This window comes from Cavia porcellus, unplaced genomic scaffold (genome assembly GCF_034190915.1).
Source record: "Cavia porcellus strain 051 isolate PalLab524CR breed Dunkin Hartley unplaced genomic scaffold, mCavPor4.1 scaffold_8, whole genome shotgun sequence".
NCBI classification, from domain to species: Eukaryota; Metazoa; Chordata; class Mammalia; order Rodentia; family Caviidae; genus Cavia; species Cavia porcellus.
Window position 1 is genome coordinate 65,248,515 of NW_026947491.1, and position 25,435 is coordinate 65,273,949.

Sequence of the window (25,435 nt, forward strand, 5' to 3'; positions counted from 1 at the left end):
CTTTACAATTAACTAACTGTAATGATGCACATACTTATACATATTTAAATACAGAGCTTATGGCTTCTAGAAACTGTACTCTGAAATCTTCAGTCTTTTTTTTAAGCTGTTTTTGATCTATGTGTACCCTAATCGTGGAGCTTTCTGCATCCCATCTTAGTTTTGACCTTTCTTTTTCTACCCACCTTGTCTGCCTCTTTTTTCTTTAAAGTACATATTCCATCCCCCCATACCATGAAAGTCTAGTCTAAAATTTGGTGTTGTTTCATTTTTATTCTATAGAAGTCATAAAAGATAGTTTCTATTCTCTTTCATTAAAGATCATTAAAATAATGTTGAAATGACTTCATTTATTTTATTTATATTAACCATGGGTGTTTTATCAGTTAAAGATCTGGATGCAAGCAACAGAAAAATAAAACTCTGGCTGAATTAAGCAAAAAGTAATTTATTGGAAAAATATAGAGTACTCCATAACTTCATGAGGGAGATTGTAGAATTAAACTCACAAAACATGTGGTACAAGGCTCCAAGAATTAAGAAATCTACCCAAGGTAATGCCCCAGGAGTAGCTGACTGAGTCACTGCCCCCACTGTCACTGTCAGAGTCCTTAGTGCACCATCCCAGAAAATAATTTTGTAACTACTCGTTTGCATTCCTCTTTTAGAATTCACAGTCCTAGGAAGGACATCTGAAGCCAGGACACATATTCATGCATTAGCTGCCAGGGAAAGTAGAGAGAGACTATTTAGTATTTTGTCTCCTGCCCTTCAATAGTGTGAGACAGAGTCCTCCCACGTTCCATGGTGAGTTATCGTCCCTTTACAAATGGCATTTAAATGCTGGAAAGCCAAAACATGACAAATGCTCACTACAGATCTTCGGAGGTATAATTATTCTTGATAGAAAGCAACAATATCTCAAACCTTTCCTTCAGCCTTCTTGTCACATAGGAAAATAAAATCGATGCTTGAATTTTCTGGCATTTCCCACATAGTGCTATAGCAGAGAGCATCTGCTTCTTAGGGTCCCTGAGTCCCCAACTTGTTTTTCCTTTTCTTTAGAGTGACATTTTTGGGAGCCCACTTCAAAATTCACATCTTTCTTGTTAGCAGCATTCTGACATTGGAAGTTTTCACCCTTTTTGGAAGAGCTACCTACTTCAGAAGACTTTGTCTTACACTGTATAAAAGCCAAAGCAGTGCTGCTTTGGTTGTAGTAATGTGATTGCTAAGGCACATGATGCAATCTTGACAGAAACAAAATGTAGCGGATGAATTCAATGCAGGATTTGAAGGGGAGAATTCCTAGTTTTCAGAAAGATATTTTCAGAAGTTCTTTTTCCCTTGTTCAAATCATCTCCAAGTATGATGCTTGGAAATTTTGCTGCTATCTAGTCCAGGCTGAAGATGAAGATAAAGGTAAAATATAGATAAGGGTGAATTCAAATAATCCTAGAAAAGAACATCTGTTGCCCTATGGTAACTATTTATAATAGGGCAGAAAAACATTGATGTTTTAAAAGTTATTCTGTTCTCAATATTTTCACTACTTGCTGTTACACATAAAAAACAGTCCATAAAGTTTCTTGAACCACTCCTCCATATCCCAAGGAACAAAAAATTTAAGAAGTAATTTTCAGACCCTCCATCCTAAAGAAATCATTGAGAAGATTAAGTATTCCATTATTATTATCAGTATTATTGTTATTATTATTTGTTTTTTTTGAGACAGAGTTCACTATGCATTTCAACCCAATCTGGCATTGAACTTGCAGTGATCCTCCTGCCTCAGCTTCCAGAGTGCTGGGAATACAGGCATGCACAACCGTACCTTGCAGTTTTTTTCATATAAATCTTAAAATATTATACACTTTTTGCTTCCAAAGATTAGTCTTTTTCCTTTTTCATTGTTTTTATTAGCCTCATTGATTTTTACACATGAAACATTATGAACCATGTCAAAGGAAGTTAAACAAAAATGGTTTTATATGCAATAATTCATATTTTTAGTAATCTCAAATGCAATTACATAAATCATTTTAAATTATACACTGAAGTAATTAACTATGCCCTATTTTTATATTGAAAGATTTAGGGGGAATCTCATAGAAAAAATATCAGCTTTGTCTACAATCTTGTTAGTTATTAACATTGGGGTATACTGTATAAAGAATGAAAGGTTACAAGCACATATATTGAGTATCTATTGTATAATAGGCTTGGCACAAATATGCCTGCTAAACAATACTATGTTTATGGTATGGAAGGTTCCTTGCCATCTTGGAGTTTATAGAGAATATGAACATTCAGACTAATAAATTCACAATTGTAATGGTATGGTAAAAGCTCTTATGTAGTTCAATATGCGAAGTTTTTCCACTTAGAATTTGAATATAGATTGGAATGATATGCAACGATTCCTAGAAAAATGCATCAAAATTGAGTCCTGAAATATGCATGTAATTTTAATAGGCAAAAGAAAAAGTATGATAATCATACAAACACAATACTAGAAAAGAGAGAAAATAAACACTAATCATGTCCAGAAGGTGAAAAGGAAAAAAGAGCATCAAGATGATTGTGTGGGTGAGGTGGATGGAAAGGTCATTTCCGGTGCCATCACCACAAGGAGCTGATGTTGTGACTCTTACGTATATGGCATCTTTGGGTTTTTGGATATGAGCAGGCAGTTGTGTACACAGGTTTGGGGTTTGGATGTGGGCTAGTCTGAAGTTCATTAAATGATGATGATACTGTTGACCTTCTAATGTTGTGATGTGAACTGAATGGGATAAAATATATAGGAACTTACACAATGCCAAGAAGGAGACAAACACTGTTTTCATGCGCTGTGTTCTTTGTAACATTTTCCTTTCTGCTCCTCAGTTTAATTATCTCAGTATACAGTATGAGATAATTAAAAATGATTACAATAGCTCAGTTTATAGATATTTACAATGTATTAGACATTCTTTACTTTTCTAACATGCACACACACACATATATACGCAGTAATACTTTTATTATTCCTATCTTACGGATGAGAAAACAGACACAAAGGAAAACCCTGTCATCACACCTCTCCGTAGGCAGATGTATCAAAATACATTCTTGCTTTATAACCTTTTAACTTTTAGTGAGTTTACATTATTTTTGTCACATAAGAATGTTCTAGTGTTCATCTTTGCCTGATCCTTTTCAATAATGATGAGACATTTTCTGGAATACATACCTAAATTAAATTATATTAAACTCACAACTTTTAAGTTAACTTTTAAGTTTTAAGGTATTAAAACATTCTGTTTTATATACTGTCTACTGTTGATTGAGTTTCAAACACAAAATCATAAACATAAATTTCTATTCAGATTCATATCCATTGACAAGTTTGAAAATAATTTATAATCTTATTCATCACGTACCCTTGTTTGAATTAATGGTGCCAAATGGCAGTTGTAACAAGATTCCTACTACTTTAGTCACAGAGATTTCTGTAATGCAAACCACATCTCAGTATTTGTAGTTGTTCTCAGTAACCTGTTTTCTTTACCATTTCCACCCATTTGCGCAACTTTTATGAAGTGATAAATGTGAAAGCTCTTACATTATGAGAAGTGAATGATTAATCTTTAAAAACATACTCAGTACCTTTTATATTTCTTTGTGATGCTGCAAAAACAAAACAGAATTTCCTTTACTTAAATATGAATGCATTTGTGCCTAAGAAATGCTAAAACAGTTAAGGAAACACCTTGAAACAAGTTGACATGTGTGGAATTCTAACAACATTGTAATGTCAGGGCTGTTGTGAGGCTAAGAAGTGCTAATTTCCCTGACTACTGAGGCAGCCAGTTAGGAGTTGCTTCTTAAACATCGATCATTTCCATTTCAATTGTTTAAAGAGAAAAGTTTGAGTGGTATTATGAACTGGGGAGGACATCAAGAACGCAAGCTGCTGATCAATATTGGAACATTGTCAACTCATATCATAAATCATTTGCCTTAGGACAGAAAAGAAAAATAAATGATAGTTCTGTATTGAATTTCATAGTATTTATTTGTTTCCATTTTGTGTTATTTCTATGGCACTAGCTGTAAAGAGAACCCAATTGCAAATGGCTTTAATTTTACCACTTTTTCTTATGGAAAAATGAAAGAAAAACCTAACTTTATGATTCTTATTTTTCCCAAATTTATTCTTTAAGTGTTAAAAAATCACAAAGATAAATTCAAAAGTTGAATCCTGGTCCCTGAGTTTATGTTAAAAATGCCTCATTGGGATGCAGATTGGATTTGAAGGTTTTCTTTAACAAAGTTATTCATAACACCTGAGGAGGATGCTAAATTTGTGGTTGCTAAGTTAGAGTTGGACATTGCATCTAGAGACATCTGAGTAAGTGGGGTTACCATAGTCTATGCTGTGAATTGCCAGCAAAAACCAAATCTGTCACAGGTGCTACAATTTATGTTTCAGAAAATTTGCTTCCCTAACTTTAATCACCCCATTCTATATAAAGGACTAAGAGGAGTCAGCAACTTTTTTTCAGTTTTAGTATTTTGATGTAAATTAGAATTTTTGTCTACAACTTACATATTGTAGAGAAAATATAATTTCAAATGAAAGAGAGGAGGGGTGAGTTTGCTTTACAGTTTACAGCTAGTTTCTCTTCATTCTTCCACTTTGAAATCATACAAAATACTGCCAAGTAGTGATAAATAACACATTGAAAATGGAGAAAACCACACTTGTTAGAAAGGAGACTAACATATGAATCAGAAAGTGTAGATTTGACCAGTAAAGGTAGAAAATTAGAAAAGGGAACTCCTAGGTCTAAAAATATTAAATAAACTGAGGAAATTATGTTTCCTTTAAAGAACTAATTTTTATTTCAAATTCATTGGCATAACTATCATTTTTGTGACAGATAACCGTTTCATTACTGAGATACCAGGGAATTGAAGACAGTTGTGAATAAAAGTGCTATTCTGACAATGTGATCCCTGTTACTACAGTATATTTTATCCAAGGATATTTTTCTTTTTGCCATAATAAATATATTTCTTTTCAGTCATTCAATATAAAAGGCTAAAAAAATTTCATCCTCCCTATTTCTGTATAGAAATACTTTCTTTAAAATTGGCCAAGGTTGGCTTGTTCAGTTAGATCTTTGACCATGGAAATCATAAGAAAGATTATAGCTTTAAAAATCATTGTTAAAAGACTAACATTGCTAGATGACTTAATTTGGAAATATACTATAGTTAAATGTCTTTGGAATATTTTTAGATGAGATTTATTCATACCTTTGCTTTTTATTAATGCATTTGCAACACATAGAATGGTTAATTGAATTGAGAAGAATGTGTTTACTAGTGATTTATTGACCTTTGAATTGTAATTCAAATTTCATATTTTTATAGGATTATCTAACCATTCATAAATATGGCAATGCAGCCAGAAATGATCTCTGGAATACGTTATCAGAGGTAATGTATAGGAAATTCAAATATCAAAATGTCAAGTTGAACAACTGAAGCGACATTTCAGGACATTATTAATTATTATTAAAATTGACAATTTGTATTTTGGCTTTCATCACATTGCTTTCTTGTTTTGTCCTTTATATGATATATAATAAAATGAATTTGAAATTATTTAAAATTTAAAATTATTTAAAAAGATGTCTGATTTACTTTCAAATATTATCATACTTCTGAAATTTAATATAATATCAGAGATTCATGTTAAGGAGAAAATACAGATGTTTTGAAGAATCTTTATTCTATATAATAAATATAATGAGGGTGTTAAATGACCCTGCAAGTTCTTGTTTTAACAATGAAATTTATTTTATTTTCTGTTATGTAATTCTTTTAAATAAAACCTTCATATATATGAATATGGCTAACTTCAGGAAAGATTAATTTACCAGCATATTATGTTTGCTTCCCTGATTTTAGATGTTTTTATATTTTAGAAAATTGAAAGATAAAAATGAAAGATACATAATGTTAATTATCTCATTGCTGGTGTTTATAAAACTAATTTATACAATTTTGGTTCTAAAGGCTTTAAAAAGAAATGGAAAATATATAAATATACAAGAAGTAATGGATCAGTGGACACTGCAAATGGGTTATCCTGTTATAACCATCATGGGAAATACAACAACAGAAAACAGAATAATAATTACCCAACAACATTTTATTTATGACATCAGTGCTAAAACTAAAGCACTTGAACTCCGAAATAACAGGTACCATGCGCTTTATTTACATGAACAAAATGTTTTTCTATTTTAATTCACATTTTTAGTATTTTAGAATGTATTGATAAGACAATTTTGAAATGTTATAAATGAAATGTTTTTACTTTTATTTTGTAATGTTTATTTATATTACTTCATGTTGATTTTTCTTTACTCCCATTTGCTATATATTTTAATTCTCAAAATTATCACCTTTATATTATTTATCACTTTACCACATTATTCCAGAAGACATAATTTTAAGTTATAATAGTGATCTACAAAAAAAAAACAAAACAAACAAAAAAAAAAAAACTACATGAGTATTTCTTGAGTTAGATTCAAGACTTAAGGTGTGTTTCTGTCAGATTTACAAGTCAAATGAGAACAGAATCTAACAATGCAGAAAAAAGAATTTTAAGAAAATTAAAACTAAAAAATGTCTTAGTCAAAGGAACTTTCAATAGATACCTAAAATAATCTAGGTGTAATGTTAAAATAATCTTAAGTGTAATGCTAGGCATCACACTATATTCTCTTTTTTGTATAGTTAGTGCTTGAAATCACTAAACAGATACTATAAGTAGAATCTTGATTTTGAAACTCTTAATTACTAATAATTAAACACTTGGGTTTTTTCTTTCTTACTTCATATTTTCTATTTTTTGTTACATTGTAAAGGCTGAGATAGAGTGTGTGTAGAATTAGGTCAATCAGTTTCATTTCTTCTAAGATGCTTTGATAAGTGGTTGAGCTAAGTGAACCGGGAGAGAGAGGTTATGCTAAAAAGTATAGTAAGTAAAATGAATTGATTGGATTAGGTTCCTTGTGCTATTTTGTATTACCATGGAAAACTAGGACTCTGACTATCAAACACAGTATGTAGGTAGAAGAGTTAGAGTACACAGATAACTTCGTTTTCTCAAACAGAAAAACATCGTTTCCAAATCAGCTGTTACTGACTTTGGATATATAGAGATGTGATTGAAACATTTATTAATGTTTTCTTTTGGATTCTGATTTAGGAAAGCAGCATTATAAATCATAATATACATGCACATGCGTAAATCTTAGATATGACTAAAACATTTATTCATGCTTAAATCCTACACATAAAACATTATATATCTATACAATATATACAGATTTGAAAGCACTGACTTGCCATCCAAGTGGTGGATTTGTGTAATACCATCTTACCCTGCCACACTGTCATTGCTGTCAGGGTCTGACTGTCACTGATTCTCTACCCAGCCTGGATTCCCCACAGCTGGCAAGTGCTGCTTCTAATCATTCACCGTCTGGCCCCAGGCTAAACATGCTTAAGCATCAACCCTGGCCTTGCCAGGAAGTACATAAAAACTGCTTGACTGTGGCAAAGTGAGAGAGATTCAGGCCAGATCTTTGAGAATGCTCAGCCTGACACCAGCATCATGGATGCAGAAAAACATAAAGGACACACAGATGACAGAATACATTTTGAGCTAAAATGCTTTGTCAATCTGTAAGATACATCAGATGTACCAGCCATGAGAATTACTCTATAAAGGAAAAATATCTACCAGGCTGCAAAAGCATATGTAATGTCTACAGACTTTTGTATTTAATGGAATTATAAAATGATATAGATGATTTGAACTCTGAGCACTTTGCATATAAAATATTAAGAGAAATGTGATACAGGATGTCCTGTTAGTCTCAAAAGTCATGTTTTATCTTGAAATAATAGAGCTTTTAGGGGGCTGGGGATTTAGCTCAGTGGCATAAGCACCTGCCTTGCAAGCAGGCAGTCGTGAGTTTGATCCCTGGTACCGATAAAAATGAAAAAGACAAAAAAAAATATTAAGAAATAATAGAGCTTTTAGTTAAAATGTAGTATTTCAATTTTATATTATTGATCATTTAACTTACTGTGATGCTCTGGTCAAGGATTCATTACTACAGTAATTATTTCCAGTCTTTGTATGTTGCCTTTCTAAGGCTAATGTTGTTTTACACAATACAAATAGTTAATGTAGGAAAACCTTCTGCCTATCCATGGTAACAATCCTGTAGGCTATAGTTATGTTCTGAGCCAAGATAATCAATCCTTTGTCTTTGTCTTTCTAGGGTGTATAGGAACATCCCTGTGACATGCCTGAAACATTTTAGTGTATTCAATAATTATATTTTTCATTCATAATAGTTGTATTATATAATAAAAAGGAAAGATCTTAATACATATACAATTATACAGATACAGATCTTTATACAGATACAGGTACAATTATGCAGATAAAAATTGCATAAAGTTAGTTGATAAGTGGCAGTGTAAATTGTGTGTTAGAGTTTTTGTAATTGGGATGTGTTGGCCTTTTTTTCTTTGTGTATTGTAGTGTTTCATGTCCACTCACACACTGAGGAGCTTTTGGGTTTTGTACTAAGAGAACATGTCTCTCCATAGTGATACTTGCCTTCTCTTATTGACCCCAATTGGGTGCGAGTTCTAAAGAGTTTATCACAAAATCTATGCCATCTTCATTAATATGGATACTATATGTTTACAAAGTTTCTCACACCAGTTAAACAATGTACCTCTTATTTTCTACTATGATATAATCATTAGAACAGTGTTGCTTTACTGTAATGTAAATTACTGATAACAGGGGAGTGCTAGAGACTAATAAAGAAAAAAATCCTAGTCTTTTGAAATACATTTCTAAAATCTTTTTAGTGCTTAAAATGAGATGACTAAAATTTAAGTCAAATGGGTAAAATACAATCTGATTTCATGAGGTTTTTTTTTTTTAAGTTTCTTTTTAAGTAAACACACTGCAGTGTTAGGTTCCTTCACTCCATTGTGTTTTATAGCTTCTACACTCTATAAGACAAGAAAACAGCATAATTGTCATGATTTCTTTTATTTGCAAGTGATATTTTGAACTGACCAAATACTGTTTAAAAATTGTGAAAAATAACTTGTGAAATATCAATAAGTGCAACAATTCAGATATGATTAGTTACTTGGAATACTTGATGGTCTCTGTTATCATGTAGATTGAATGTGCACATGCATACAAAATAAAGCGCTGAAAACATTCTTAAGGAAAATATAGAAACTAATTTAAGAGTTTTAATAACATATTATAAGTTTGCATCTCAAAATCTTTAACAGTTAACACTTTTTCTAAATGTGACCATTTAGGTGATACAGTTTCTGCCATTTAGTGAGTTGTCTTTATGTATATGATATTGATTGGAATTAATAGGCAGTTATTTATACGAACATATGTTTTTGGACTTTAGAGACTTTTTCAAAAAACTCAAATATCAAAACATGCCAATTTTACCATTATGTATACTTATTTTTTAAAAATGTAACTCTACTACATACAATTTTATGTTTGTATTAAGTGCAAACTGTATTTCACAATTTTTGCTCATGGTACACAAAAAAAGCACACTTATCATTGATAATTTTAAAATAGTCTCAATTATGTATTTTTACTCTTCAACCAATAGTTATTTGACTGAACATTTTAGTCTACCCAATTCCGTGTGGAAGATATATACTAAAAATTTAAGTTCATAATGTTAATCTTTCTCTTACCTCAATTTGATCCCATTTATTTTAATCTATGTTCATACAATAATTTTCAGCAACAATTATTAAATGACTCCTGTTTCTACACTTTTCCGAACTGAGTATATAATATAACTTCAGAAGCAGACTCAGAGGGAGAGACATTCTAATTTAAAGAGATTCATTACTTTATTGAGATTCATTATTTTTAGGGAACAACTATTAAAAATGTATTAACGTTATGCATCTTCACAACAAATGCAGCATTAGATATTTGCCATATATTCTCCATCCTACATTAGGAATATCAAAGTACTTATTAAAGATTTTACATTCCACTAACTGGTATCTAAAGAATCAGTATAGATTTGATGACTATAAATTGTTTATTTATAATAATAAATTATTGTGCAGAGTTCACTGTAGTATAACATAGTGTCTTTGCATGGTTGTTATAAAAAAGTATTTTTTCATTAAATTTTAAAATTTCAAATCTTAAATATAGTACTTTGATTTCCTATAGTGCAGACAGCAATACAACAAAAGATTATATTAACCTGGCGAAGTCCTAAGGAAGGAAACAAAGTGTAGTCATTGAACTGACTGTAAAGTCATCCAGTATTTGTTAGAGATAGGGCTGATATGACTTATAGACCCCACTTTTTATTCTATGAAAAGGTAAGAAAATGCTTTTCTCCTATAGTTGATACTCATGATTGACCTTACATGTTTGGTCAATATTTTAACACTTCTTTGCATGGTTCTGGATTTTAGGAACAGCTGAATAACTGTCTTCTTTGTTTGTTATTTGATGAATAACTTTATATTTGCCATATTAATCTTCCCATAAAATATGTTAATAGTTAACTTCACAGTCTAACGTTAGAAGATAAATGCATGAGATCACTTAAATATATGAATCTAATATAAAACAAAGTGAGAAGGAATCCACTTCAGATATTAATCAAAATATAGTGTGGGTCATGGTTAAAGATTTCTTACTTTTATTTCCAAAATACAAATGCATTTATGTTTTTAATATGAAATATTTTGTTAACAATTGCATTTCTGTACTGAAATTAAAATTTAGAGGCCAAGTCTTCTGGGTGGCAGTGAAAGAGTAAATTCATCTTCTTATTCTTTGCTTGTGCAACTGGGATTCATTTGTTGATTTATTTGTTTGCTTTTTTATTTGTTTTCCTGAGGAAAATAATGAAATTACATAGCAATTGCTTAGGAAATGTTACATATTTTTGTTATTTCTTTGATATAGATGTTTTTACACTTAAAGCTCCTCTCTTATCTTGCAGTTACCTGTGGCAGATTCCATTAACTATTGTGGTAGGAAATAGAAGCCATGTGTCTTCAGAAGCAATTATTTGGGTGTCTAACAAATCAGGTAAAATATATATTCTCCCCTGAGGAACTATTTGGTTTCTAGTAATTGCCTAGCAACTTAACCTCTGCTTTCAGCTTTTGTAAAATGTGAATAAAGACAAACTATAAAGAGAAAATAGAATAGCAACCATTTCTACAAAATTAGAGATAGTTTAGTATAACTTCTAATTGGTCTGTGTAATTATTAAATTTATTTGTTTTATTTTATGGTAAGAGAAAATAAGTATTTGTAGTAATGATCTCACCATTTTAATTGTATATTTTTATAGTCCTAACTTGCATTAAGTTTAATCATAACTCCTGGTGCAACAATCTGTGAAATAAGAAACAAACTTCATTTTTAACACCATACTTTTGCTGTTTTTTTTTTTTAGACTAGGTTGTCTCTTTGAAAGATGTGAGAGGCAATATTTCCCTTGAAATTAGATAATTACAGGGCCAGGAGGGGAGGCATTTAGGTCATTGAATCATATCCTACATGGGTCAGAGGGGAGCAGAGAGTGATGAGATTCTATGCTCATTCTAAATATCCTCAGAAAAGACAGTGACCTATTTTAGTTCAGAAAAGCTCTTTCTTGAATCCAATCTATATCCTTCATAGTAGAGTGTGAAATGGGTCCCTTTTATTCCCATTGAGTCGGAAAAAACTCCAGTTATCATTTTTTATGTAAGATTTGATTTAAATTTAGATGATCAATTGTGTCTTTATGTTTTCTTGTGCCTATCACATATACTGTTAATTACTGTTAATCAATTTAAATGACTACATATCTTAATTTTTAAATAAGATGAGATATAAATATTTTTATTCCCCTCAGTCTTGCTAATACAAAGGAGATCTCATATACTGTTAATTACTGTTACATAAGTTTATTTGTTTATCTATTTATTTATTGGTACCTGGGAACAGACTCACAAACTTACATTTGCCAGGTAGGTGCTTCTTCTGCTGAGCTAAATCCCTGGCCCTGTTACATAAATTTCAATGACTACACCTTATTTTTTAAATAAGATAAGATATAAATAAATACTTTACTTCTGAGAGTCTTACTAATACAAAATACATGCAATGACACAAGGAAAAGTAAAGTAAAATCTATTTTAGTTTCTAGAATTATAAATATATAATTCCAATGGATTTTGTTATTGTGTTTTAATACTTAGTCATCTATTATCAAACTGTATTTTCACTTATATACACTGTATGAAAGACATGTATATGTAATGTAATGATGTACTGGAATACTTTAACATTTACTAGCACTTTTCCTTTTAAGTAGAAATAATCTATTCTTTTTATTCCTTGGATTTAGCATTTATAAATCCAGGACTCACAATACCTGTATTATTTTTCTGTACACTTCTCTTTTCCCCTTATATAGTTATTTTATCTAAATAATTTTTAATGAAATGAAACTTTTATGAATTCATGAGTTGTTATTGTAATGCTACAAATATTAGACTGAAATCACTCTTCTTTGGGAGATCACAGATGATGAGAATAAGTTTCTACAAATCAGGTGAAATGTTTTCCCCAGGAAGATAGAATAAAAAAGGGGAAAAACCAGATAAGTGTTAAGATGCTGATCAACTGTCAGGATTAAACCAATATTTCTTTGATTTCTGTTGCATGCATTTTCCAAGTTCATTTCCTCTAACTAATTTTTCATGGTATCCTCTTATACCACATAAAATCAAAAATTGTGTCATGACTTTCCCAGACCCATCAGCATTGATTGCTACATGAGAAATTTTTTGTATCCAGGCAAAATAATAATGTGTTGGTTTAAACCATATATATTAGTCTTAAATATTGATCATGCCTGTGTTTGTTAAACACAACTGTGTAATTTACAATGTATATAATTCTAAATGATGTTATTGGCATAGTCTATGACAGGAGTGCCACACTTCCCTAGCCAAAAGTTATACAATGTGTATAATGGCATAATCTATCATTTCACATTAACTCACTGCAGAGTCTTTGTTTCTTATAAACATTGTCATCGATGAATGTTGAAGCTTTTGGTGGAATGCCTATGTTAAATAAATGCCTGCTAAAATGTTTCTAAAAATATGTTAGAAAGTTTCCAGAGGAACATAAAAGAGAGATTACCTTCTTTTGCTTTTTCAATTCCATTCTAATTGTGCTCAGTATTTTCTGGATGTATTTCATTCTGATGACTTATAATTGTAAGTCACCATGTCTGTTCTTGTTCAAAATATAGTAAATTAATATCAATGAAAATTGTTTTTTCATGAAAACATAAATAAAATATCCTGGTCAATTTTTATCATTTTATATAAGGAGAAATTACATAGTCAATCATATTAACAAGATCGATATTTCTAATCATTTGCACCATCAGTAGTAATAAAGGTTTGATCTCAAGAGATTTCAAGGCACAATATAAACTTGATTTAAATCATCGTATGTTGTTGGCAATTCATTTCTTTAAAGCACATTGGATGAATAGTGAATTCCAAGGTAAGGCATATTGTAGATTAAAAACAACTGTTAAACCCATTATTACTTTTAAAGGAAAGTTGAAAATTTTGTTTCATTTTTGCTATAAAATACCAACAAATCAATGTAGTTACTTGCATCCTCAATGACTATTTGATTAATGGAAAATTGAGGAAAATAATTTTAATACCAGATATTAGGAAAGATTCATAATAAAATTAACTGACCATGAAAATTACACAGTCATTAAAATAAGCATAATGTTTTAACACTTTCCTCAAATACCGACTCATCTGAGATTCGTAAACTTTAAAATGACCAGTGTCTTCATCTTTTATAAGTGAGGAATTAAGGCTTGAGACATAAGCAGAGTATCTTTTCATTAGTTTGTTGAAGAGCTGACTTTAGGAATCTTGTTTTTCTCTTGTATACCCTCCCATGATAACACAGATACACGCAACACACACAGGAATATACACAAATGCACACAATGTGAGAATTTAATCCTTTGATACATTGCTTTGCAGATCTACCAGTTTCTATCAGTCATTCAACATGATATTTTTGGACACATGTACATATTTATTTATAATCTCCAGAAAGGATTATACCATTTTATTTCAAAACTCTAGTGACAGAATCCCTATTTGTTGTTATCCCTGATTGAGTCTCATATTTTAACCCTTTCTAACAAAAAATATAATTTTTCTACAACTAGAAAATATTGGATAGAGATATGATTCTCATTTCCTTTTTTATTCTAAAAAAGTAAAACATATAATGTATTGTAAAATACAAAAAGTTCTATCCTAGATGTGGTCTGAGTTTTGGGGCATTTTGTACATAAATATAAATTTTAATTATTATTACCAATACTCAAAATATAACTTCTTACTGTTTAATTATGATACTCATCATACACTGTACCTCATTAGGCTATTGGAAAAGATCTCTTTAAAATTCATTGCTTGCCATTAGATAATTTGAAGAACATTTTAGGGATATAATTAACTAGACCTGAAAAGATATTTAAAAATCTATTACAAAATCTTTCAGAGAATCATTTCTCCAAAGATCTAATTTGTAACAAAGGTATAAATGTATTCATGAAAAGTAATAACCTTCAGGTTTTAGTTGTAAATTTAATAATCAAGTAATTATAGCAATAGATGTCTGTCTTTCTCCTATTAGTTAAGCAGTAAAGTAGCTACAGGATTTTTTCATGTTTTAATATACATGTGAATTCCAACTTGACTGTATTCTACCTTTCAGATTTTAAATGGAAAAAATTGAAAAAACCAGAGCTGTGTGTCACATAGATCTTAAATTATTGCAACATTCTAAAATGTACACAAGAAACCACTTTTAAAAAGACAATATTATTGAAATCCATAAATACTTCAAATATGTAAAAATTTAAATCATTCTCATTTATTAAACTTGATGCTTTAACATTGTAACACTTATGAAATGAAAATTATCTAATTTGATGAATCAATCATAGTGATTTTTTAAAAAAAAGCTTACTATACTTAAAGGCAATTAGGGCTACTCAAGAGAAAAAATATTCTGTTTTAACTACTTTTCCCCTGAATTCAGACATGATTAATTACAGTCTCTTCTTTTAAGTCTTTTTTTAGTTTTTTAAAATTCCATATTTTCTTATTAGCTATTTCTTGTCATTGTTATATCTGTAAAGTTGGGGTGACCTTCTACATTTCTTAAAGCAGTTTATGAATAATCACATTAAATTTTGAAAACTATATGTATTTATAAAGCTTCAGAGACTTGAGAAGCCAGTTTTCATTTTAGAGAAATGTCTAACATTCTTCATTAATTTGATTAACATGTCTGAGCCTCTTTTTCTATCTGCTCCAGTGGACACAATTTATAACGGTTGCAAGAAGTTGAATGATACTTGAAACACTAAAGATTAGATTTTTTTATTCAGTGTACTTTTGGGTTTAGGTACATTTTGTTTTGCTGAAGATTTTGAAATGACTAATTTGTAACATTCATCAGATTAATTAATTCATCTTATTTCAGGCCTAAAGTAATCATTAATGTCTACTCAACAGATTTTCTGGCATAATCTTTTGTTGTGTAGCCTCCAGTTGAGAGAGAAAGAGGCAGGAATTGGAGTAGGAGAGAGAGAGACAGAGAGAGAGAGAGAGAGAGAGAGAGAGAGAAAGAAAGAGAGGAGAGACAGAGACAGAAAGACAGAGAGACAGAGAGACCTTTGTTAATTCAGTCCTTCAGAGAAATGAAAGTGAATATTGTTTTCTATTTTGAATTCTGATGAGTAAAATTCTTGATCATCGAGTAAGAATTAGATGTATGTTCACTACTCAGCTTTGAGGTACATGGGTTCTGTGGTACATTTTATGGTTCTGAGTCATTTTAGAAATTGGAATATTCTGGTATGTTCTTTTGTATGTAATTTGCATGCATGTCAGTTTGTGTGTATGTGTGTGCATGTGAAGTTTAAGTCAACTCCATATTGAAAAGTCTATGAAGCATGAATTCTTAAGATAACAAAAATATCATTATAATTTTGGACCTTGGCTCTCAAGAATCACTAAAAGCTCACTAGAGAATAAATTTATCTCACTGTACCTTATTTGAAGGACACACACACACACACACACACACACAAACACACACACACATTGTTTTTACTGGTTTCTCTTAATTAAATTCCCTGATGAACATAAGTTACCATTTTTTGAAGTGATATGAATAAACAAAGTTTACCTTTGTTTCTAATTCTGTGTGAAAATATTAGTGTCTTGAACAAATGAGGTTTACTTTTTCCAATGTTATCGATGTTTGAAAGTCCATTATTCATTAATATTTCTAAGAAAGCATGAGAAAAAAGGTAAGTAACAACATCAACTTTCAAGTAATTGAGCTCTATTGGTTTAATCAATTTCCTAGTGAATATAGTAAGTAAAATATGTGCCTAAAATTGTTTCTTTTATTCTAGTCACACATAGCATGCAATCTAATTAAAAGTCACATGGATATTGTGGCATATCTCCAGGTTATATTTATTTTGATGAATAAAATTATGTTTATGTAATGGAGGTTTTGTGAAGAACAAAACATATTATTTATATGAAAATAATTAATTGAGATAACAACAACAAAACTAAATTTTATTTCAGGCATTTCTAGATCTAAGTGATTAAAGAATAAGTTTTAATTAGATATTTATGAAGGCTTTGTCATTTAATTATTGTTACATCTGATATTAATAAAGCATACATAATTCTATTTTAAGCCTTAAAAATTAAAATCTACCCTCAAAATACTGTTTGCAGAGCATCACAGAGTAACTTCCTTGGACAAAGGAAGCTGGCTTCTGGGGAACATCAATCAAACTGGCTACTTTAGAGTCAACTATGACCTAAGGAATTGGAGATTATTAATTGATCAGTTAATCAGGAACCATGAGGTATAGTCTAGATTTGCTCATCAACTATCTGCTTTTATATCTGAACACCTGTCATCTTAATCCTAAAGGATTCCTTTCTTTTCCCTCCTGATTGGCTGCCTAGGTTCTTTCTGTCAGTAACCGTGCAGGTTTGATTGACGATGCCTTCAGCCTGGCCAGGTACGTTTTCCTGTGGATCCATAATAAAAACTTACACCACCAAGATTTCCTCTGTCATGCTAAGCAGCATATTGATTTTGAATTTAAGAATTTTTTAAAAAATAATTTCTACCTCATGATCTTTGTTTTTAGATGTCAATTGTACTCAGTGTCCCAGGCTCTTGATCAATAATATCCATGAAGTATTTCTGACACAGGAGAAACTTGATCAGTTTCACTGCAAGTTCATTTTAACACTCTGGAGGTTAATAAGCTCTTCCCAGTTTCTTTAATGAATTACAAAATGACCATTGTGCCATACTGAACATTTGATGGAAAATACCTTCAAGCATCAGCAATATTTTTCCTGACATATGTCAGTATATCATTTTTTGATGGTTTTTGAATGTGATTCATTATGAAAAGCTCATCTGGCAAGACAAATATTCCACAGGGTACAACTGTGCTGGAAAAAAATATATATCAATCTTATAGCAGAAGGTTTAAGTTGTATTAGTTATAGCAACATTTGAGTTAGTTTCACAATTTGATTTATAATGTTAAAACCAGTTGTTCCTTTGAGCAGTCATCATATGAAATGATGACCATATATTCAATTTATTTACTAGCTTTAGAGATTAAATAGTGAAATGAACTCAACCTTTTAATACTGTTTAATCTTTCAAATCCAGATAGTTTTAATTTTAATAATCTAATCTTATGCACTAGAATTAGACATGGGGATTTCTCTGTATTTACCTGATTATCATAATCTATCGCATTTCTCCTAAGACATTTGTGTAAAATTATTTAGTTATATCTGACATGAACACACAATTTATGTGGGCTATAGGCATAGTTCCATTCATCAGACCTGAAACTGCTTTTAAAATTTATGTATTCAATCAAATCTCAATTCTATCCCATATGTTAAAAAAATATGCCATTCCCTGTAGAAGTACCAGGGACTGAACTCATGACCTCATGCTTGCCAGGAAGGTGTTTAAGCCACTGAACTAAACACCCAGCCATCCCTGTAGTATTCTAATCTATCAAAACTAATGAACTCACATGTAGGAGACTTGATAATTATTTTAAAAAATAAAGTCAAAATCTGGGACCAATAAAAGAAACTGATTTTGTAGCTATGTATAATTTATAGGAAAGAATACATATAAAACAGGGTAAAGAAGAAACTTTTTTTTTCTATTAAAGAAAACAAAGTTTTAATATTGACCTTCTTTTTTTTTGCCAGTAGAGCTGTAAAACCATTACTATTTTGTTTCTCCTTCTTGAGTGACACCATTGTCATTGCATCAGCCTGTCTGGACACACTGTTTTGCTGGCACAAATTTGCCAGGTTACTCTATGGCACATCTAAGGACAATTTATCAGTGAGGAAGTTCCTAGTGGAATCATATCAGTTAAATGTAGCTGTAATAAATGAGGGCACTTCCATACCGTAGTACCATCTTATTGAGCAAAAATTTAGGAACAAGAGGTAGATGGAGGCCTGTTAAGAAAGTATGAGATATAACAGAAAAATTATTTCTGCTTAGCAGCTAAGAGACCCCAGAAACATAAAGTATATTTAATCTAATAAAATGAAGGAGAAAATAAAGCGAGAGATATTAGGTACCAAAAAGAAAGGGTTTTGAACTAACAGAAAAGGCAGGAAAAGAAATGATAGTTATTACTAGTATACAAAATACTTGACTGATCCAGAACTGTTAAGTTTCACATAGGATGTAGCTCTGTATCTGTATAGATTGGTCTCAGGACCTCCTATGGATTCCATAATCTGTGGGTACTTGAGATCTTCATATAAAATGGTATAGTATTTGCATATAACCTGAACATATTCTCTTGTGTTCTTTAAATCCTTCTCAGATTATGATACCTAATAAATTGTAAATGATGTGTTAATGGTTGTTATGCTATGTTGTTTAGAGAATAATGCAAAAGAAAACCTACTTTTGGTAGACTTAAAAGTTTAAAATACATAAAACCATTTTTATACATTTATCAGAAAAATAGGCAAATCTTATTGAATATACATTTCCAATTTATCTACTGCTTGTGAAATAATTTTATTATTAAGCTAGAAAAATGAATATAAAATTAACTTTTTTCACACAAATAACTTGCGCTTATCTCAATTAACTGTTAGTTGTATTTCATTGTATTCCAGCAAATATTTTAGAATTTTGCTATTCAATCTATTTCAAACCTTTGCTAATTTCTTGAGCACATTAGACACTGTCACTGTTCCCAACTATGCCCCTGTGCAAAGGATGAGAGATTACTTGGAGTCAAAGTCCGGAAGGATTGCCCTTAACCTTAACTGAGACTCCTCGGAGTGAGAGAGTCCTATAACGACAGACCTGGACTGAAGTTTCTGTGGCTTTTTATTGATAGAACCAGAGAGCAAGGATAAAGGACAAAAGAATGACATCTGTGCCAAAATTTATGCAGGGGACAGAGGAAGGACAAGGAAGGATAAGGATGATTTGCTACATTATTGATATAAGTGATAAATCAGAATATAGGTGAGGGGAGCATTCATTCTTTACAACAATGTTTGACCCAACGTGGACTTGCAGCCCTGCAGGTTACTTTCTACCAAGAGCTGGGGGGAGTTTGGGGCATGCTCCAGAAGTCCCTTATCTCTGCATATCCATCTCAAGTACACTGCTGTCTGATGCCCTCATGAAACGTTTCTTAGCTTTTTAAAAATAACAAGTCGCCTGACATGGTAGTGCATTCCTGTAATCCAGCGCACTTGAAGGTTAGGCTTAGGCTGGGCCGCTTGGTGATTCAGTGCAATCTTGGTTTAAAAAAAATAAAAAATTCTGAGAATTTAGCTCAGTGTGAAGGTAATAAGTTCAATTGTTGGTACCACAAAACATTAAATTTAAATACAATAAAAATAAAAATTTAAAAAATAAATATTAAAACGTACACCAGGTACTATTGTTGATTATCTCCCTTAATCTTTGTGAACTTGTTGAATGAGAGAGGTTACTATTTCTGTTTTATAACAGCGATATGGAGAGTAAGGGATTTTCTCCACTTAGTTCAGCTATGCAGCTTTGACGGGCTTGCTTGTGGGGGGCTAGCAGGGAGGGATGTCAGACCAAAGAGTGGGATGGCAGAATCAATTTCAAACCAAAGTGATTTTTCCATTACACGAAGTTTCTTTTCATACTATCTTCGTTTTCTGGTCAGACTATCATCATTCACTTAAAAAGGAAAAAATATGTATTATTTATTTTTCCCTTCCCCACTACAGCCTCATATGTGGTTCCAGTAAAAGTAAGGTGATATTATGTGGGTCACTGCTATAGCTAGCGTCACCTGACTGCTCCCCACTTACTTTCCTGGGTTTCTGATTGCTTTTGCATGATCTGGATGGCTCTATGTTGTCTCGTCTTTTATTAATATACAGTCTTTTGATAAAGGTCTGTGTTGATATGTGTGTTTCATACAGAATTAATAATATGAATTGATAATTAATTACTAAATTATTAATTTATCAAATTATAATCTTTCATGACATTATTTTTATGCAATTAAGAAACTGTAATTTAGCATTCTTTTTAAACTTTTTTTAAATATATGAAAAATAAAGGTGTACATTGCAACTGTAAAATTTTTTAATAAAGAAGGACACCCAGTGAATAAAACAAAACAAAAAAATGAAAGAGAGAAAGACAATTTCAAGTCCTTTTTCATTCCCTATGTTTTCTGCCAGTATTTATCCCTTTGTAGTTAACAGTTTTAGTATTTGGTATGTACCCATCCTGTTATTTTACTGTATATTTCCATAGAATTTAACTTTCTCAAATGTGCACAGAAATGCATTATTTCTGTTGTTTCTAGTTTTTAATTATAATCAAGATTATCCTGCAGTGATTATACTGGAGCTATTTTATGCTATGCATATGCTTATTCTATAGATAGGATTCTTGTAATGCAACTTTGGGTTAAGCATATAGGATTTTAAATGAAAATTAGAAATTGCATCAAAAAGCCTTATTAATTTAAAGTTTCATCAACCCTACATGAGGTATTGCACTTTCTTCCAGTTCTTCATTTTAATAAATAGTGTAAGTATTTTAGATTTTGACAAGTTTTTAGTTAACACAAGTTTTGAAAGTTGTTCACTGCTGATTAAATGAAGTTGTACATCTGTTATAGTTGGGACCTGGATTGTTCCTGAAGGCTCACATACTGAAGACTTGGTCCCGGAGTGATAGTGCTGTTAAGAGATATGAAAGCATTAGAAAGTGACTGGGGTTGGAGGAAGCAGAACTTTAGAGGCATACTGTGCAGTTGATGGCACCCTGGTCCCTTTCGCTTTCTCGTCACCAGGGGATGGAGGACCTGCTGTCCCACATGCTCTCTGCCGTGATGTTCTGTCATGCTACAGGCTCAAAATTATACAGCCAGAGGCAGTGGAGCTCTGCATCCATGAACTAAAATACATGTTTCTTCCTTTTAAATTGATTTTCTTAGATGCCTTGTTTCAGCAACAGAAAATTGACTAGCAGCAATCTTTTGTGCCCATTTGCTATGCTTTACAAAAAGAAAATTAAAAAAACTAATAGAAATGTAAACAAAGGAATTTTTCCTATGTTATGTGTTTTAGAAGTATTAGGGTAATAATCCATTTGGTAACAACAATTTTATAATATTTTATCTCAACAATATGCCAGTTTTTTTTTTCTCTTTGTGCTATACTTCATTTAAAAGTTTTTCATTTATGTGTCAAGTAATTCCTTTTATAGCTTTCTGGTTTTCCTGGTTCTGTGTCACATAGAAGGCCTTGCCTTTATGAAGCTTTGAAAGTGTTCCATGTTTCTTTTAATGTTATTTGATTTTACTCACCTCCTCAATTCTTATTGCCTAGTCAGTTTTTTAAATATACAATGAAATAGGGGCCTAACTTTATTTAATGATTTTATTGCCAACTGTTCCATTTCTATTTATTTAAAGTGATTTTTTCATATGTTTGAAGTGTCTTTACCTTAATGTACATGTTGATATTTTAGGAAGTTTATGTGATTTCATTTAGTTGATCACTATTTTTTCTGCATTACTACCATATTATTTTAATTCATTTAGATTCATAATATGATACGGTTAAAAAATTTATCCTGTCCTTAATCAAAATATTTTCAATATAAATTTTAGTATTTGTTTGACAAATTCTATTTAAAATACACAACAGTTATGCCTTGGTATGTGTTAGACTTATAAATAAATTTGTGGATTATTAACATCTTTTCATAGTTGAGCCTCCCAGAGATGGGACATAGTACTTGTCTCCATTTCTTTAGGTCACTAAGTCAAACCCTATGGTTTTATGTGTATGAGTTCTGGCAATGTGTTTCCTCATTTTAGAAGAGTACTAAGTGGCATTCTTTCCACACTCATGTATTCTCATTTTAATTGCATATGCATAAAAAATCAATTAAGAAAATGCCTTGCAACTTTTGTTGTGTGATGACTTACTCTTTGAAATCAGTGACTACACTTCCTAGATATTTCTGTTATTGTGTATTTGCATTTGATTTTGACTTAGAACTGTTCAATTGAGGGATATAAAATGGAAAAAAAAAAACTCTAGTTTTTCAGGTGAGCTTCCTGTGTAGTGGGAATGATGCATGGGGGGTGATTAGCTAAGTTCAGGCTGTAAGGGCTAAGAATATAATGTTATGAAACACGAAACTGTGAAAGACTAAAGTATTAATGTGCCTAGAAAGAGTATGGAAAACAGCATATGGGAAGTGACATTGGGAAAGTGAAAGTTTGCTATGAAATGCATTTAAAAAGTTAGAGAATCAGACCAGAAGAAATATATAAATCATAGGATATAAATTTGGCAGGACTGTTACAATTTCATGGTGACAACTGAGTGAAGAAGGAATTTGATGTATGTAAGGAGTAGAATTAGTGGATATTAGATAAGGTAAACTTTTTATTTAAATTATATATTTAATATATGATTGAAACTGGAAACTTGGAAAAATAATAAAAGGAAATATATTCACTAAATTGAATATTCAATGTTATTTGCATGCTTGAAATATGAATTAAACAATCTATAAAAGTGTTTTACTAGATTATGGAGTCAAGTAGCATTTATCAAAATCATTAAAAGTTTATGAAAATGATTGGAAAATTTGCACATACTCAAAGAGTTCCATAAATAAATCATTATCTTCACCTTCTTTTTTGTCCTGAACCACTGATATAGATATTTTTACTCTCTAGTTTTATTGAGATTCATTATGCAGAATGTGTCAATTTACTGTGTTCTAAATATCATAACTTACTTTTAGGCTGTATAACTTTTATAATTAGTATAATAAGCTATCCTGTGACAAATTCAGTTATTTGCAAAGGCTTAATAAGACGAGTTCTTACAATTCAGTTTGCAAATTTTAATAAGGAATATGATAGCGGTTATTTTGAAATAGTGTTTTAAACACAAGTATAGCTGCACATATCGAGATTTCATTTAGGACTCTTAGAACTGCTCAGAGTATTGGTGAACAGAAATCAGTAATGTACGATATGTATGAATATATAGGTTAAATTAGTACTTTAGGGGCTGGGGATTTAGCTCAGTGGCATAAGTGCTTGCCTTGCAAGCAAGCAGTTGTGAGTTTGATCCCCGAATCTGATAAAAAGGAAAAAGACAAAAAAAAAATTAGTATACTTTATAAATTGACTTTCACAGCTTTTTAAATCTGCGATATATCTTAAAAACTATATTTTTGGCATAATACCTATTGGAAATATAATTATGAATGAGAAAAGTATTAGAACGTTTCAAAAGCCTAATACATTATTTTTCCAACTGAAGTTTGCAAAAGACCTTTAAAATAACCTTAACAGTATTTGCAAAGTATGTGATAATAATCTATTCCTTAAAGGACTTCTCCAGCACAATTTTTATAGAAGTTCTTTTCTGTCCTTTGAATGATTTTCCTGTAGCTTATTTAAAGTTTTCCATGTAAAATGTGTTGACCATTTCATTGCTGGTTGCCGAAAATAGGGTAATGCTATGCCTGAAAAATGACTGCACCCTTAACCTGGCTAGACAAGAAGCTTCTATTTATACTCTGATTTCTGTTGTTTAAATGTATAATGAATATAGCAACTGAGAAACCTTTCTTTTAAAATGCCTTGGAAGTCTGGATTTTCTCTGCTTTTATAGTACCCATTTTTTTAAAGTACCATAAAACCTTATTGTTAACATTTTTCTTTATTGTTTTGTATAACGGAATCATGAAATACTAATAATAACAAAGCATTTATTCTAGTGTAAGTTGTTTGTACTCATTGGCAGAGAAAGGAAGATGATGCGTTAGCTTTTTGTGTTACATACATTTGGGAGAAGTCTATGTATGATTATGCTGTTATTTTTGTTAGAGCACCAGAATATATGTTCAAAGAATTACAATTAAATATTTATGAGGTCCTGAAATTGACAAGACTATTTATTGTAAATGAAGATTTACTGTTGGCTATATGCTTCCAGTCTTCTGCCATTGACCAAGTGATTAAAATTAGCTCACATTTACATGCTTTCAGTCTTTCTACCAGTGTGTACAGCTCTGTACTACACACACTGACTCACAGAGAATCATTCCAGGAGCTTCATGACTATCCCCAAAAGATCACATTTCTCACATCCCTGAAGCTGGGGATTCTAATTATCTATTTGTCATCAGTGACAAATGCACATCTTGAGACATACCAAAAAAAAAAGGCACCTTGAAGCCCTCTCATATAACTTCTTGCATGCAATTACTTTAAAATGTATATCTAAAAGGTCTCTAAGTAAGTTTTAATTTTTGCATTCCTTTGCCACAGAAAAATGTTAAAAATAGTCGGAAAGAATTTTCAGGGCATTTCACTGTAACAAGCCAGGAGTATTCAGCTTTCTTTCTATTATAAACCAGTAAAACCTTATAGTATATTTCTGAATTTTCAAGTTCCACTGTTCCTGCAGGCATATGCTGGTTTGCTCAAGGTTAGAGGCCGAGTTAATATGTTCCTTTGAGCTGTCTTTACAAATCTGTTCAGGGTGGAGTCACAGATGTTGTCCTTGGGATGAGGATTTATGAGGAACAACTATACTCGGTTCT

The 25,435-nt window shown here is 31.1% G+C and overlaps 1 protein-coding gene across 1 annotated transcript in view; it reads left to right on the top strand.

The window, feature by feature from the left end:
* Nucleotides 1-25,435, top strand: part of Trhde (thyrotropin releasing hormone degrading enzyme) — a 373,678-nt gene that overhangs the window by 282,332 nt on the left and 65,911 nt on the right. Inside the window, exons 8-12 of the mRNA XM_063255150.1 lie at nucleotides 5,425-5,490; nucleotides 6,073-6,260; nucleotides 11,124-11,212; nucleotides 17,002-17,135; nucleotides 17,239-17,294. Coding sequence (XP_063111220.1) covers nucleotides 5,425-5,490; nucleotides 6,073-6,260; nucleotides 11,124-11,212; nucleotides 17,002-17,135; nucleotides 17,239-17,294 — 533 coding nt within the window. The remainder of the gene's footprint in view (nucleotides 1-5,424; nucleotides 5,491-6,072; nucleotides 6,261-11,123; nucleotides 11,213-17,001; nucleotides 17,136-17,238; nucleotides 17,295-25,435) is intronic.